The 14,539-nt window shown below is 39.8% G+C and overlaps 3 protein-coding genes across 3 annotated transcripts; 1 reads left to right on the top strand and 2 right to left on the bottom strand.

Moving 5' to 3' along the window:
- Positions 1-1,223: 1,223 nt before the first annotated feature.
- On the top strand, positions 1,224-2,351 carry LOC129370737 (olfactory receptor 146-like). The gene is made up of 2 exons (XM_055046910.1): positions 1,224-1,294; positions 1,403-2,351. The coding sequence occupies exons 1-2, from the start codon at positions 1,224-1,226 to the stop codon at positions 2,349-2,351; spliced, it is 1,020 nt and encodes a 339-aa protein (XP_054902885.1).
- A 1,991-nt stretch (positions 2,352-4,342) lies between these two features.
- On the bottom strand, positions 4,343-5,290 carry LOC129370518 (olfactory receptor 52N5-like). The gene has a single exon (XM_055046559.1). The coding sequence runs from the start codon at positions 5,288-5,290 to the stop codon at positions 4,343-4,345; it is 948 nt and encodes a 315-aa protein (XP_054902534.1).
- A 4,502-nt stretch (positions 5,291-9,792) lies between these two features.
- LOC129370624 (olfactory receptor 52N2-like) lies at positions 9,793-10,764 on the bottom strand. The gene has a single exon (XM_055046730.1). The coding sequence runs from the start codon at positions 10,762-10,764 to the stop codon at positions 9,793-9,795; it is 972 nt and encodes a 323-aa protein (XP_054902705.1).
- Between the last annotated feature and the right edge of the window lie 3,775 nt (positions 10,765-14,539).

Genomic DNA, 14,539 nt, shown 5'->3' with positions numbered 1-14,539 from the left:
GGAAAAAATTAATCAATTCATCAAAGGAGGAAAGAAGGCCTGAATTTGAAAAACCTATGATACCAAAACAAGTTAATGCAGGATGCATCCAAATGCACCAAATTAACAAATATATTCCACACTGGACGGGTCAAAGGTCAGTGATGGTCGGGATCAAGCAGAGAGACTTCAGCAGGTTAGGAAGCGCTGCATGCATGGCTCCATCATCCCATCGCTGACGTGTGTCTGTGTTTCTGAATGTGATCAGAAAGTTACACCAAACGCCCATAAATAATTATCTGCTTGATAAATTAGAATCAATCCAAACAGGCTGAGAAAAAGGCACATCTATTTACTGAACATGTTTACAAAGTGGAGAAGATACTATCTGAATATACAGACTCTTCTGGGTTTTTATTTTTTTCCAGTTCAAGGAAATAAAGTCAGTAAATCAGTTCATGCATTTAATACTTTTCTTAAGGTGATTGTTTTCTTATAACACTATAAATTCTTTGACAAACTTTATTAAAAAGTATTATTGTTGCTGTCAGCTGTCGTAAGAGGGACATGATAGAGAAGAAGAATAAAAAAGTGAGTGGAGAAGGAACTACTAAAAAAGTTATGGTTTCAGCTTTGGCATTATGTGTTTCCTTAGGATCATATTAACCTCTGAAAGAGTTTATACATTTTTACTCCAATATTTAGTTTTATTTCACAGAATGTCACCTGTGAGACAAACAAAACCGTTTAAAGATATGATGGTTAATGTTGCCTTACTGAATTAGAAATAAAGCTAGAAAGAATCTATGCTGATTTAAACAACAAAGTGCTGCCTGTAGACACAAAGGTTTTATGAAGTTGTACAAGTTGCAGCGTTTATCAGCAGCTTGTACAGATCTGTCATTACTGGTAATAAAAAATCCCACAGACTTTTCAAGAGCTTTCCAGTGAACAAGGTTAACATGGTGCGATTTGTTGTCAGGGTTCATTCGTCACGATGCATCCCATAATACTCTGTGGTGACGTAAAGAGCAGCTCCCTCTGAGCTCAGCAGCCTCTTAAAAGCTTAAATGTCTGATTCCTGACAGGAAGAAAAGGAGGACATGTCAGAACAAACACGGACAAATTCATTGTTTTCTTCATGAGTTGATTATTAAAAGTGTTGTTATTCATGCAGTTTTTATTGACGTGTTATATTTGTGTGATTTGAAGCACTGACGGTAAAATCAGTTTAAAGAAGTGTTATGATGGAAACCTTCAGCTTCAACACAGACACACACGGTCATAAAGACTGGAGGATCATCAAGAACAACAAGTAATTGTTTTCCAACACTTGTGTAAAAGTTCATGTTGTCAGATTGGAGCATTCACTGTGTGATTTTTGTGTTGAACAGTTTGAATCCTCCATGAACTTTTCTTTCAGGTCGGAGGAAGGCTACGCCTACAACAGCTTCACGCTGCAGCTGGAGAGTTTAAATGTCTCTGGTGGATCCAGATATGCTGCGTTTTTCTCGATTCTTGTCTCCTATGTGTTTATCATTGCTGCCAACATTGGAGTTTCTGTCCTGGTCTTTCTGGAGAAGAGCCTGCACTTGCCCATGTATCTCTTGCTCTGCAGCTTGTCGGCCAACGACATTTTAGGGAACTCTGTTGTGTTGCCCCGTGTACTGCTGGACGTCCTGCAGCCGCCCACGGACCGCCTCATCGGTTACTACGAATGCGTCCTCCAGGCCTTCATCATCCACATGTTCAACACCACCTGCCACACGGTGCTAATGGCCATGGCCTTCGACAGGTATGTGGCCATCGGCAACCCTCTGCGTTACTCTGCCATAATGACCAACAGGATGGTGATGAAGCTGACGGTTGGTGCCTGGGGAGCAGCGCTGATTCTGGTTGGGATCCTTCTGGGTCTGACAGTTCGGCTGAGCCGCTGCAGGACTTTCATGAGAAGCGTGTACTGTAACAACGCCTCATTGTTTCTGCTTTCGTGTGAGGATGTTTTCATCAATAACGTGTACGGCCTGACCTTCACCGTGGTGCTGTTCACCGCTTCCATCGGCAGCATGGTGGTAACTTACACCAAGATCACCGTCGTCTGTCTGACCAGCAAGAGCGCAACTCTGAACAGGAGAGCACTGAAAACCTGCAGCACGCACCTGCTGGTTTACCTGATCATGTTTCTCAGTGGAATGATTGTCATCATTCTGCAGCGCTTCCCTCAGTATGCTGAGGAAAAGAAAGTTACAGCCATTTTGTTTCACATTGTTCCTGGTGCCTTGAATCCCGTTATTTATGGCATGCAGTCCAAAGAGATTCAGAAATATTTTTCTAGGATGTTTTACTCCAATAAAGTTTTGATGTCACCTTGATGTCTGAAAGCTCTTTCCTTCCAAAGAAATGACAAAAGGTATTTTATTTTTGGAAGCTCCAAAGTTAAACCAGAGTTTAGGACAAAAAAGTCCTTATAGCAACCATATCTTTGTTCATTTCCTTAACTGAGTTATTAATTAGGTGATTCAGTTTGAGTTCAGAGAATGTTTAAGTGATTTTTAACACGTTGCTTTGGACTCACAACAAAACAGCCATTGTCTTTGACAGTAAATGAAAATGCAGATGTTTGAACTATTTTATTGCCACATTTCAACCAACAATCTTGATAAGGTGAGTAGCTCTTGCTAAACTTCATAAAGTTTATTCTGCACTTTGTCAGAAAACACTTTAGATTAATTTCTAACTGTGTTTGAGTTGAACTCCATGTTATTTGATGGTTTTTTGACCTGAAGGCCAAGCAGCTTCCAGATGCGCCTGAAACTCTTTTCTGAATCCAAACAGGAGTTCATGTATTGCTCCTTTGTTTTAGTGTCTCTAAGCTACTTTTGGATCAGGAGGAGTTCATGACTCGACATCTGCAACGATCCTGCAGCTGCAAACAAGCCCATAGCATGAGCCTCCACCCCCATGCTTAAAAGTAGAAGGTGATGATGCTGATTAGCTGTTTATTTTCTCCTCTGCTGTAAATTATGATAAACAGATTTACATTAATATTGATCTGACTCACATGTGCAGAGTTTTGTTTTCAATGGAAGCTGAAATGGCATATTCAAACTTTTTGAAATCAAGGATAAGAATAACAATATGTTAATCTTTCATTGCTTTTTCACAATAAAAGCATGTTCTAAAAATGGTTTTGTGTTTTCATTAAGATATGTCTGCTGCTCAACAGAATATGGGCATTCACAGAGAAGTGAATAAAAACAAGCACAATCATATTTATAGAAATATTATTTATTTATGAATAATGTTTATAGATATCATATATATTTCTTTGTTTCATTGACAGAGTAGTGTGAAGTCACGCAAAACAAAATTGCAGCTTTGCATTAATTTTAAAGAAAAAAGATTTTGAAGCATTTAAACTCATTTTCTGGGTATGTTATTATAATTATTAATTTCATAATAATTAATAATCATCACCCCTCCATGGTGACGATGAAGGTGGACTCCCCTAAATTTAACAAATGTAGTTTTTTTGTTTTTTTTAGGCAGGTGTTGACTGAGTGAAACAATATTCTGATCCATAACAGGATTTTAAATCCTGTTTGATATTAGCTATCCTTCAAATTCATGAAGAATAGCTAATATATTTTTCCAGCTGAGCTTTTCAAACTTTTTCTGCTTCAGATAAAACAATACAACTGTTATCACGTTGTATAACAGTCTACAGTCTCTTAGATTAATGAGTCTTTTTGCATTAGTGATATAGTTGAAATTTTAAATCAGTCCAGTCTGGTAGGATTTATTATCAGGGTTATGCTGCTCCATTACTGTTCTTTAAGTTTGTTATGTTTAACTAAATTTGTTCCCTAATAAATTAAAACAGTGTAATTTTTTCAAAAAAGTTAAACATCTAGAATTTCTTTTCATAGTAAATAAGAAAATACAAACCAGGAAACTGATCTTCCAGTTCTTGATGTATTTCAAATTTTAAACTTTAAAGGTGATACTTTCATTAAATAAAGCTTTTATTAATCAGACTGATTTATAATTACAGTTCTTTATAATATATGTAACATAGCTGTGTATTCTCACAGTTTGCTTAATAAATAATTATAATTTGAAAACTTATTTCTGTTTCTCTTTACATAACCTTTGTCTCTTTTTTCACAGCCCTGTATGTGAGAACATGTTCATAATACTTAATGAAACAAAAATGGACATTAAAGTATAAATATGTTTGAATAAACAGCAGTTCTTGTGGATGTTTCCAAGTACAGATAAAAAATTGGGAATAAAAGTGAAATATATTCTGAATATTAACAGATGATTATGTTTCTGTTTACATTTGAGTACATGTTTTATTTTACCCCTTCATTTCTGCCATTGTGTTCTTTGTAAATAAGATGAAAATCTTCTGGCGGACGGCTTTGATCTGCAGTCCGTAGATGATGGCATTCATAGCCGGAGGAACAACATGGAAGAGGATGGAGGCCATCTTCCTCTGGTCTGATAAGTCAGGGAATCGATGGAAAAAGATCATGAGGGCTCCTGAAAGGAAGGTGATGATGTAGAGGACGAGGTGAGTGCCGCACGTCTGCAGCGCCCTGGAGTTGTTGGTCTTGCTGCGGTTGGTGAGGCACACCATGGCGATTCGCAGGTAGGTGAGCGTGATGCTGCCGAGTGACGAACCCAGCAGGACCACGGTGTAGGCCAGGCCGTAGATGTTGTTGACCAGGATGCTCTCACAGGACAGCTTGAACAGCGAGGGGTTGTCGCAGAACGGGCTGAGTACAACCGCCCGGCAGCGGGACAGGCGGACGCTGAGCCCCACCAGCACCAACACCATCAGCAAGCACACCGCCCAGGCTGACATGGACAGCTTCACCACCATCCTGCTGGTCATGATAGTGGCGTAGTGCAGCGGCTTGCAGACGGCCACGTAGCGGTCAAAGGCCATGATCATAAGGACGGTGTGGACGACGCTAGCGTGGAAGTGAGCAAAGAAAGCCTGTAGCACGCAGCTGCTGTAGCGGATGTACCTCTGCGCGGTCGGTGTGAAGATGGTGCTCAGCACCGGGGGGATGATGGTGGAGGCACCGAGCACATCGTTGGCACCCATGTTGCAGAACAGCAGGAACATGGGCTGGTGGAGGCTCCTCTGCAGGGCAATCATGGTCACCAGGCCGACGTTGGACAGCATCACGAAGACATAGATGAGGAGCAGCAGGATGAAGACTGGGATAGACGAAGAAGGAGTGACCTTTAACCCCTCCAGGAGCAAAAGGTCTGGATCTAGAGTTGTGTTTTCCATAAAGGGTCAGATGTAATGATGCCTAAAGAACAAAATCCACCAAAAGCAGTCAGTCTCACCTGCAGAAATCCTCAAATTTTCTCCAACCTGATACATCTCTGCCTTCGCCTTCACAGTACTTTACATTAATTCAGTTCCATTCAGTGTATTTTCATATCACCAATTCAAAAACTAATGTTGTCTGGAGGCACGTTACAAACAAAATGTCAGTTCGGTCAATTACTCTACTGTGAATGTGATAAACTAATCTGATGTGCGACACTTGCACCCCACGTATTCAGCAGTGACCCAATCATAGTAACACTCACTAAAGCAGCTCAACACGTTTACTCCAAAGCAATGGCTCTGGTAACAACACGCTCAACTCAGCACTCTGGTTGCTTGAAACCTGAAGATGAAACCAGCAGCTTGTCCTGATTTGAAATTACTTTGGGTGATCAGTACCTGAAAATGTGAGAGAACTCAAAAATGTTAGATTTTATTTTCAGATCCTCAGTTAATGACAGAAAAGCAACATAGCTTTGTTCAGAACCAGTACGCATCAAATCAGACAGGCTGAGACCACAATGAACTCTCACCTTTTCACACGCTGCATAACAGGCACTGTTTTCAAACCTTGTGTCTCTTAAAATAATTAAATCTCAATGAGGAATGACTGTTTCAACAAACACGACAAAGGCAAAGCAATGGCAGCTTCAATATTTCACAGGAGGTCCTATCAAAGTTCAATTAATATAACCAAAAATAATCAGGACATGAACATTCATCTCTGCTTTGTGTAGAGCCAGTTATTAGAAAGTGAGTACAGGAAAGAGACCATGATGATAAATGTGAAGCTTAATGCAAAACAAAAACACTTCTAAACATCCTCCTCATCACTAGAGAGTAAAAAACATGAAAAGTTGACGGTAAGTCAACTGATGATTTGGTGTTGCAGCAACCTGCCAGAAGATTCATCAGATCACAGCTGGGGTTTCCTTCCAGTAGCTTTCACTCAGCAGACTGGAAAATGACAAAACCTGACAAGGATGTCAGAAATTGATCTATTTCTGCTCAAAACTCCAGATGTTGGTTTCTTTGCTCCTGGTTCCTTTTAAAATGATGACGAGGATAAACATGATGAGGCAGACAACACTACTGTTATCACTACAATATTATCAGAACAGAAATATATAATCTGTTAAGAGAGCGCTGCCAGTAAAAGGACCAAACTTGACGTCAAACCCAGTAAAAGTTTGAATCATGACACAAATAGCACATATTCAGTCAGATTCTCACCGCTGTTGACAGAAACCTCCTCTTCTGACTCCTGAGCTCAGTCTGCAGATTTATAGCAACATTGTCAAACTTGGGTGAAGCGTCATCACTGAATGTAAACAGCAATAAGTTGTTTCCAGATCCAGACGCAGGGATGTTTCAAAATAAAAGCAGCATTGCATGCCTGTATCTGAGAAAACATCCTGTCCCATAACCCGTGACAGCTGATGGTCAACTGACTTTATGGAGAAGTCAAAATGTTTTAGTTAAATATGTAGGAATAAACCTAAGATTTGTTAAGTTATATAAACCAACAGAAAGAATAATTATGTTATTGAGTGATGTCATTCAACATTTTAATGAGTCTAACTGCACCAGCAACTGTAAACATCAGTCACTTTGACGTTAAAGTCTCCACCAAGGCTGCAGGTTGTAAAGTGATTAAACTTTATCCCAAAAGTTAAAGGTTCAATCGTTTCTATGCAAACTGCTGTTCAGCATTTTGTTGACATAGCCATAAAAATTTTAAAAAAATAAACAGTCTGTTAGTTTTGAAAAGAAATGATCAATTGTGTCACTTGACTTTAAGCATGAACACATGCTTAAGGTCACCAAAAGGGGGCAGCATAGCAGAAAAAAAGAAAGCTTTGAAACTGCTGGTACAGTGAACCCTCGCTATAACGCGGTTCATCTTTCACGGTCTCGCTGCTTTGTGGATTTTTTGTGCAGTTTTTTTTTCCACAGTGTATTGTATTCTGTGTCCTGATTGGCTAAGCAGTCTCTTCGCTTCTCTGTGTGTCAATAACGTTGCAGTGTAATGTGTAAACGTGCTGTACGTTAAACAGCTTGCCAAATTTAAGTTAGCAAATTCTCTTGCAATTTCAAGTTTTTCTAAAACCCATAATGTCCACAAAACGTTTTGCACAGACAAAAAGGCACTTGAGGTCGGGCCCAAAAGCCAGAGGAAGATTCTAACTATCGCAGAAACAGTTAAACTTCTGGACATGCTGCTCAAACATAATCGATGGCGGCATGTCGGTTTATAAGAATCATTTTGCCCAGAAGAAAAAGGACAACTAGTTATAGTTGTTGTCACTCAGGTGTGTTTTTTCTTCTCTTGAAAAAACACACCTGCACTGTGGGCTTTAGAAGAAAAAGGACTGCAGAGAGGAGTCAGGATGCAGCGGCTCAGTCAGAAATACACGAGTCACTATTTGTCCTACTGGACTTCATATATTTTTTAATAATCATTTTTCATTTTCTCCCGTTCTAATCCAATGGTTCGGGTCGCGGTGGGGCGGTGCTGATCTCCGCAATTTGAAGCCTCAAGTTCATATTCATGATTAAAATTATTATTTTACAGTATGGTAGTTATTTAAAAAAAAAAAACTTTATACTGTACTTTAATTTGTTAAACAAATGCTTGGGCCTGTAAAAAGGTTTAGTTGTTTGGTTTCAATGTATTATGGAGTTTTTCATTGATAATAATTGTAAAAAAATAAAAATAAATAAATAAAGGTTACTACTTTATGGATTTCGTCTATCACGGGTTCTTGCTGGATCGTTACTCCCGTGAAAACCGGAGTATAATGAACTGCAGTATAATTAGGAGATTAATGGTCAGGATACTGGGAGTATTTCCTCAGAGACAAACTCATAAAACAAAGTTTTATGAGTCACAACAATATTAAGCAGCTGGACCAATCAGCAGGTGGGCTCAGTTTAAACCTGAGACTCATTCTGACCTCCTGATTGGTGGAAGGCGTGAAGACCAAGGTGAGACCCAAAGACCGACCCGGGAATCAGAGGAACCAGAGGCAACCTGGGAGACATTCACTGAGGGTAGATTTATACCAACTGTTCAGTTGGACTGTCCCAGGAGGCCAGAACCAGAACCATCAAAATCAGAACCATAAGAACCAGAGCCATCAGTTTTATTATTTTTGTTGTGTTGTGTTTTTTAAATCAGACATGATCAACAACATCTTTTGTTTTTATAAGAAAACATATGAAACTTTTATTTAAAAAAATCAGTTCTTTATTTATTTTTTGAAAAGTCACAATTTTGTGACACATTAACAGAAGTCAGACAATCTGTGAAAACATTTGGCTCTTCCACCTTCTTAGCTCCTACATTAGTCACAAATATACACCATTCCTGCTCAGTCTATTTCAACAAATATTTTAAAAACTATATAAAAAAGTTACGTACACCAGCATTATTGCCAAAGTAAAAACTGCCAAAATAATGAACTTGAAATAAAAATATTCTATGTAAAAAAAAAGTCATTGAATAAGTTCTCCCTCCTTTCCAGTTAATATGTCAGGCTGCTTAGTTTTCCCCATTCTTCCTCCTAAACTGAGCCACTTCTGCTGGGGGTCAGCTGTGAAGAGCTCTGGGCTTTGACTAGGCCACCCCAGAGTCTCCACTGTGTTGTCTTCTAACCATGCAGGGAGATTTTAAAGCTTCGTATTACTTTGTTGGCGCTAATATTATGGTTCCTTTAAAAATGTTAGTGTGAGGATTTTTCACAAATTTGACCAAAGAAATTGAAACAAACTGGGTTTTAGTAACATGTTGCTGATAAAAGAAAAAAGAAAAAGAAAAAAGCCTGAAGAGTTTCTTGGCTGGGTTGCCTGTTATGGGTGGACACAGAGAAGCGGTTCTGAGAAGCAGAGTTCAGTTCAGCTGGACGTGGTCGGAACAGAGTCTGGAATGAAACGGATCAATCCGGTGAAAACCTGTTACTGAGCTCAGAAAGTAACAGACTGTCCTGGTTCAGGACAGTCTGATCCAAACCAGACTGTCTGAATCACACAGTGGAAAACGTAAAGCGCTGAGGAACGAATCAGGATTTCTGCTCAGATAAATAGGATTCTAGTCCAGCTGATATCACAGAAAACTAAGGCTGCTCCTGTTTCCATTTGATGGCTGAACTTTATTGATTCTGAAACCAATTTGTTTGGTTGAAATGTTGCTAAATATAGGATGAAAGTTGCTGAGTTGGTGACAGAGGGGTGACTATTGTTAACTGCAAACATGCAGACCTGACCTGATGGGCCAGTCTGCCAGACAAACATCTCTCATTAGAGAGCAATAAGGGAGCTTTGCTGAGGTATATGAGATCGGAGGATAAAATTGGCTTCTCATGCAAATATCGGCCGATCGCCAATCTCCTAAAATTAAGGAATATATGTCAATATACCTCTAATGTAATGCATTAACTCCCTGAACACATTAGTTTCTAAGACAAAGAAAAAATCTTCCTAGACTGAAAAAACTTGGACAATAATTTCTTAATTTCTTTTGACTGAACTCCATAAATGATGGGATTCAGGCTGGTGGGAATGAAATGGATCAGGATAGCCGATATTTTCCTCTGCTCAGAGTACTGAGGGAAACGATGCATAGCTACAATTAAAATACCACAGAAAAGCATGATGAGATACACAACCAGGTGTGTGCTGCAGGTCTTCAGGGCTTTAGTGTTTATAGACTTGTTACTGCTGGTCAGACAGACCATGGTGATCCTGGTGTAGGTGAAGAGGATGCTGCCGATGGAGGAGGTGAACAGAACCACAGTGAAGGTCAGGCCGTAGATTTGATTGATCACCACGCTCTCACAGGACAGCTTGAACAGTGAGACATTGTCACAGTACGGGTTGGCGATCAGAGCCCTGCAGCGGTTCAGCCGGACCGTCAAACCCAGCAGAATCCCGACCAGAACCAAGGCCGACCCCCAGGCAGAGACGGTCAGTTTCACCACCATCCTGTTGGTCATTATCGCAGAGTAATGCAGAGGATTACAGATGGCAACATATCTGTCGAAGGCCATGATCATCAGCACCGTGTGGGACGTGGTGCCTAACATGTGGGAAGAGAAAGCCTGAACAACACACTCATAGTAACTGATGAGGCGCTCAGCCGGAGGCAGCAAGATGTCCGACATCAGGCGGGGCACCATGCTCGAGACGCCTAGAATGTCATTAAATGGCAGGTTGCAGAAGAGCAGGTACATGGGCTGATGGAGGCTTCTGTCAATGCAAATGAGAATCACAATCCCCATATTCAGCATCATTATTCCCAGGTAAGAAAAGAGAAAAAGGAAAAACACAGGGTACAAAAATGTCTCTGTGACCGCTAACCCTTCTATCTGGAGGGTCAAGCTGTTTAAGGTATAGTTTTCCATCAGCCTGCAGAAGAAATAGGAGGACATTTTTACATGCAGAGAAAATTCCCAAACAAATCAAACTACAAGCATCATGAAGGCCAACTTACTCATTCATAACACAACGATAATCATCTACCTGTTTGTTCCCTTCGTTCTGTTCAGAAACCGACTGTCTGAAAGGAAACAGCAGCTTCAGTCTCAGTTTTATAAAGAGCTGGATCATCAGTGGGAGAGTCTTCAGAGTAAAACTGAAACTTCCCACTGGTCTAAACCAGTGGGGAGAGGGAGAAATCCTCAACAAACCATCCACCCAAAAACACCTTGCAAAATACATCACACCATGCATGTTCTTCCATGAACTTTAACATAAACTTACTTCATAATGGAAAGACAATGCTGGAGGCGTTCACACTTTTGAAATCCTGTTTCGCTTCATTCTGGTTTCTTCTGTACAGTCTTTGATGTAGGACCTGCAGTTTTTGGGCAAATTACCCCAAAGTATTGAAGAGTCACCAAATTGGGTACAGGTCAATGTATTAGGAGATGCAACATAAAGACACAAACTTTGACATGATTTCAGTTCAGACCATCCTCACGCTCACATTTATTCGTCTCTTTATACTTGTTGCAGCTTTGCCATAGATTTAGTTTGTTCCAGATGCATATTTGTTTTTGCTCAAATGGAAGTGATTTACTCTGTTAGCTGGTCAGGGTTCAGTGATTAACAAACCCTGAAGGATTCAACCATGTCCTTCCCCTATTTTGATCTTTATATCCCCATTGCAGCAGCAGCTGGGTTTGGCCTTCTGCTCATCCCATCATTCACTCATGTTTGCTGATCAGTTTGTTTTTACTGCAGTATTTGGTATTGGTCAGTTTTTCTGTAATATTCTTCGAGGTCGTCCGGCCCTCAGGGTTCATCACATTTGGGTTTGAAAATTCTTAAGTGTGCTCTGGTTTTGTCTCTCCTCCTATCTGGCCTTTGGCTTGTCTAGTCAGTAATTTATTCAACCCAGTGATTGTTTGTTTTGTGAAGACCACAGTGGTGGGCAGTGGAGTGGGACATCTGGAAGCACAGCAAGGTCCTGGGTTCGAATCCTGGCTAGGGGTCAATCTGCAGGGAGGTCGCACATTCTCCCTGTGAATATGTGGGGTCTCTCTAGGTACTCCAGCATTTTCCCGATCCTAAAACATGATTGTTAGGTTAAGTGGTCTCTCTAGATTTATGTGCACAGTTTGGTAGTCCTGAGGGCGCCTGGAGACCTGTCCAGGATGTCCCCCATGACTCTTCTAATGCTGCATTAAGGAGGTTTCTGTTGCTCTATTGAAAGTAATGAGGACCTCAGAAATCTCTTGCTTTCCACTGTGACCACTGAGATAATTGAATTAGATACTGAGGTGTTCAGGGGACGATGGACAGGGACTCTTTGTCTCATTATGGTGCTAGGCGGCCGCCCTAGTCATATTTGTCTGTTTTAGGCTCCCAGATGAATTGGTGATCATTTGAGCCAGAGTCCAGTGATGACCCATTTTCACTGGTTTCTTGTCCAGTCTCAACCAACAGCTGCTTTTTTAAGTAATTTCTTTTCTGAAACTGAATTATTATTGTCTTTATTTAAATTGCATTTGTTTTAAGACAGACTGAAAATGTTCTCTTTTAGCACTTTATCTTCTTACAAGTTTACAAGACAAACTTTCTTAGATTCCACTTTATGTTTTGATTTGTTCCCCGAACTTTTAGTCATGACTCGAACTTAGTTTGGGTGTTTCATAAAAGCTGATATGTGACAACATGTGAATCCCTACAGAAACGTCTCGGGTCACATTTCCTCCCGTAGGACTAATTATCATCAGAAACTGTTGATAGTTCGTCCTCTGGGCTTCTATGGTGCCGCTCATTAATGCTCACTGTTGTTGAGAAACATGAATGTTGTTCCTGTTGGTTGTTGGAACGCAAATTAGTGAAACCACCGGTGGGTCCCTAAACCCCAAACACCTGAAACAGTTTGACTCCCTGAACACAAACAGGTCAGGTGAAAGACCTTCAAAGTTCAGTCTTTTTACAAATAACTTTTTATGCTCCACTTCCTGTTTGCTGCTTTGAGTCCAAACGTCTCCTGTCTTCTGATATCTATAGGAAAAAATCTCTGTGTGGTTGTTGAATTGATAGTAATTTTGGGTCAAATGTGAGTGGGCCCATCAGACACACAAATATAAGACTGACATGTTTATCCTAATAAGAGGACTAATAAACTAAAACAACATATTTCAAGTATTTTTTATCCTTTTTGATCAAAACTCAGCTTGGTCTCTCAAGTTGGAAAGCCTCCATACCATCACCCTAAGCTTGAGCTCATGGACTCTGATTGGTAATGCCCACTGGCAGTTCAATAATCTTAACACTACTTCCAGCTCAAATGAACTTGTTGACCATCATTTATTTTCAACTTAAACTATCCAGAAGGATGTGTCATTCTGGAGTTAACTGAACAGGAGGAAATTTCAAGAAACTTTCCAAGTTTTTCCTGCTCCTGTTTCACATCCCTTCTTGAGCTTTACATTAATAGCATCTACTCCCCCTTTCATGTGGAGACATTTACTGATGTCTTGACATGTTTAGGTGAAGGACTGAATCCAGAAAATAAAAAAGAAATTTATAAACCTATTTGATAAAAGGAAAATAACATATTAGAGAACTTATTTGCCTTCTGTGGCTTTAGTTTTGTAAGTTACAAACAGTAATCAAGGCCCCTGCAGGCCTCAAAGCTCTCAGGTGTGTGAGTGACCAGGACACTAATGAAATCACACAAATTGATTTGACCTGGTGTCTCTGAAGACACTTTGGTCTGATGTCTCTCTGTCTCTGCACATGTTGACAGTCGTGTGTCTTCACCGCTGCTGTTTCGCAGGATTTAGGCCCTTGAAATTATTTGACATGTTTATCGTTTTGTTTATTTAACTGTAATTTATTGAAGAGCTTGTTGTTGCTGGCTAAAGGAGAAACATAGACTGAGACTTTACTCCAATAAAATAAGTTAAACAGTTTGAAGATCCCAGAAGAGATCTTTCATCATTGTAATCAGGTTATTGTCTAAGCTGTAATAAACATCTATCAATGCTTTCTCCCTCTGGGTTAATTATCAGAAACTGTTGAAAAGTGTTTTTATGGAGCAGCTCACACTGGGAGTCATTAATGATTTTCTTTGTTCTGGAAACTTCAACACTGTTCTGTTCAAAACATGCTGATGAAACTTGCTGCTCACCGGGGGGCGCTGTGTCCCCTGAGCGCCTGAATCAAAGTTTGACTCTCTGGACACAAACAGTTCGACTGAATGTGTTTTAGCTTCAACAGGAAGGAGTTTTCAGAGACACTTTGTGTTTTAAATGAAACTTTTGAATGAAACCGAAGGCCAAAGATATGAACAACTGTTGATGTTTAATTAGAAAAAATACATTAAATTACTTCAAATTGGTTTTAAACTGGGATTTTAGGTTACAGAGAAACAAATGCAAGTCTATAAAATCTTTATTCTTTAATCATAGGGATCGAAACATGACAGAAAATTGTGAAAAGGCAACTTTGCAACACATAAGTATAAAAATGACCAATTAAAGTTCTGTATTATATGAGGAACACACACACACACACACACACACACACACACACACACACACACAGGTATTTAAATTCACACTGTCCTTTAGATTATCATGTCTTGGGTCATAAAAATAAAATAAAGAGCTGTTTGCATTTAACAAAAATATTTCATTTCTCAATTCCTGTTAGACAACTTTTCTAAACCATAAAATATTATTTTTT

The sequence above is a fragment of the Poeciliopsis prolifica genome, unplaced genomic scaffold, assembly GCF_027474105.1.
Source record: "Poeciliopsis prolifica strain line A6 unplaced genomic scaffold, Auburn_PproV2 SCAFFOLD024, whole genome shotgun sequence".
NCBI lineage: Eukaryota > Metazoa > Chordata > Actinopteri > Cyprinodontiformes > Poeciliidae > Poeciliopsis > Poeciliopsis prolifica.
Note: the sequence above shows the minus strand (reverse complement) of the source record. Positions and strands in the feature narration are given on the sequence as shown.

Bases quoted from the DNA above. Each gene is read 5' to 3' on its own strand.
- LOC129370737 (XM_055046910.1), top strand. From the start codon at position 1,224: ATGATGGAAACCTTCAGCTTCAACACAGACACACACGGTCATAAAGAC. The intron at 1,295-1,402 runs GTAATTGTTTTC...CTTTTCTTTCAG, and splicing joins AGGATCATCAAGAACAACAA to GTCGGAGGAAGGCTACGCCT.
- LOC129370518 (XM_055046559.1), bottom strand. From the start codon at position 5,290: ATGGAAAACACAACTCTAGATCCAGACCTTTTGCTCCTGGAGGGGTTA.
- LOC129370624 (XM_055046730.1), bottom strand. From the start codon at position 10,764: ATGTCCTCCTATTTCTTCTGCAGGCTGATGGAAAACTATACCTTAAAC.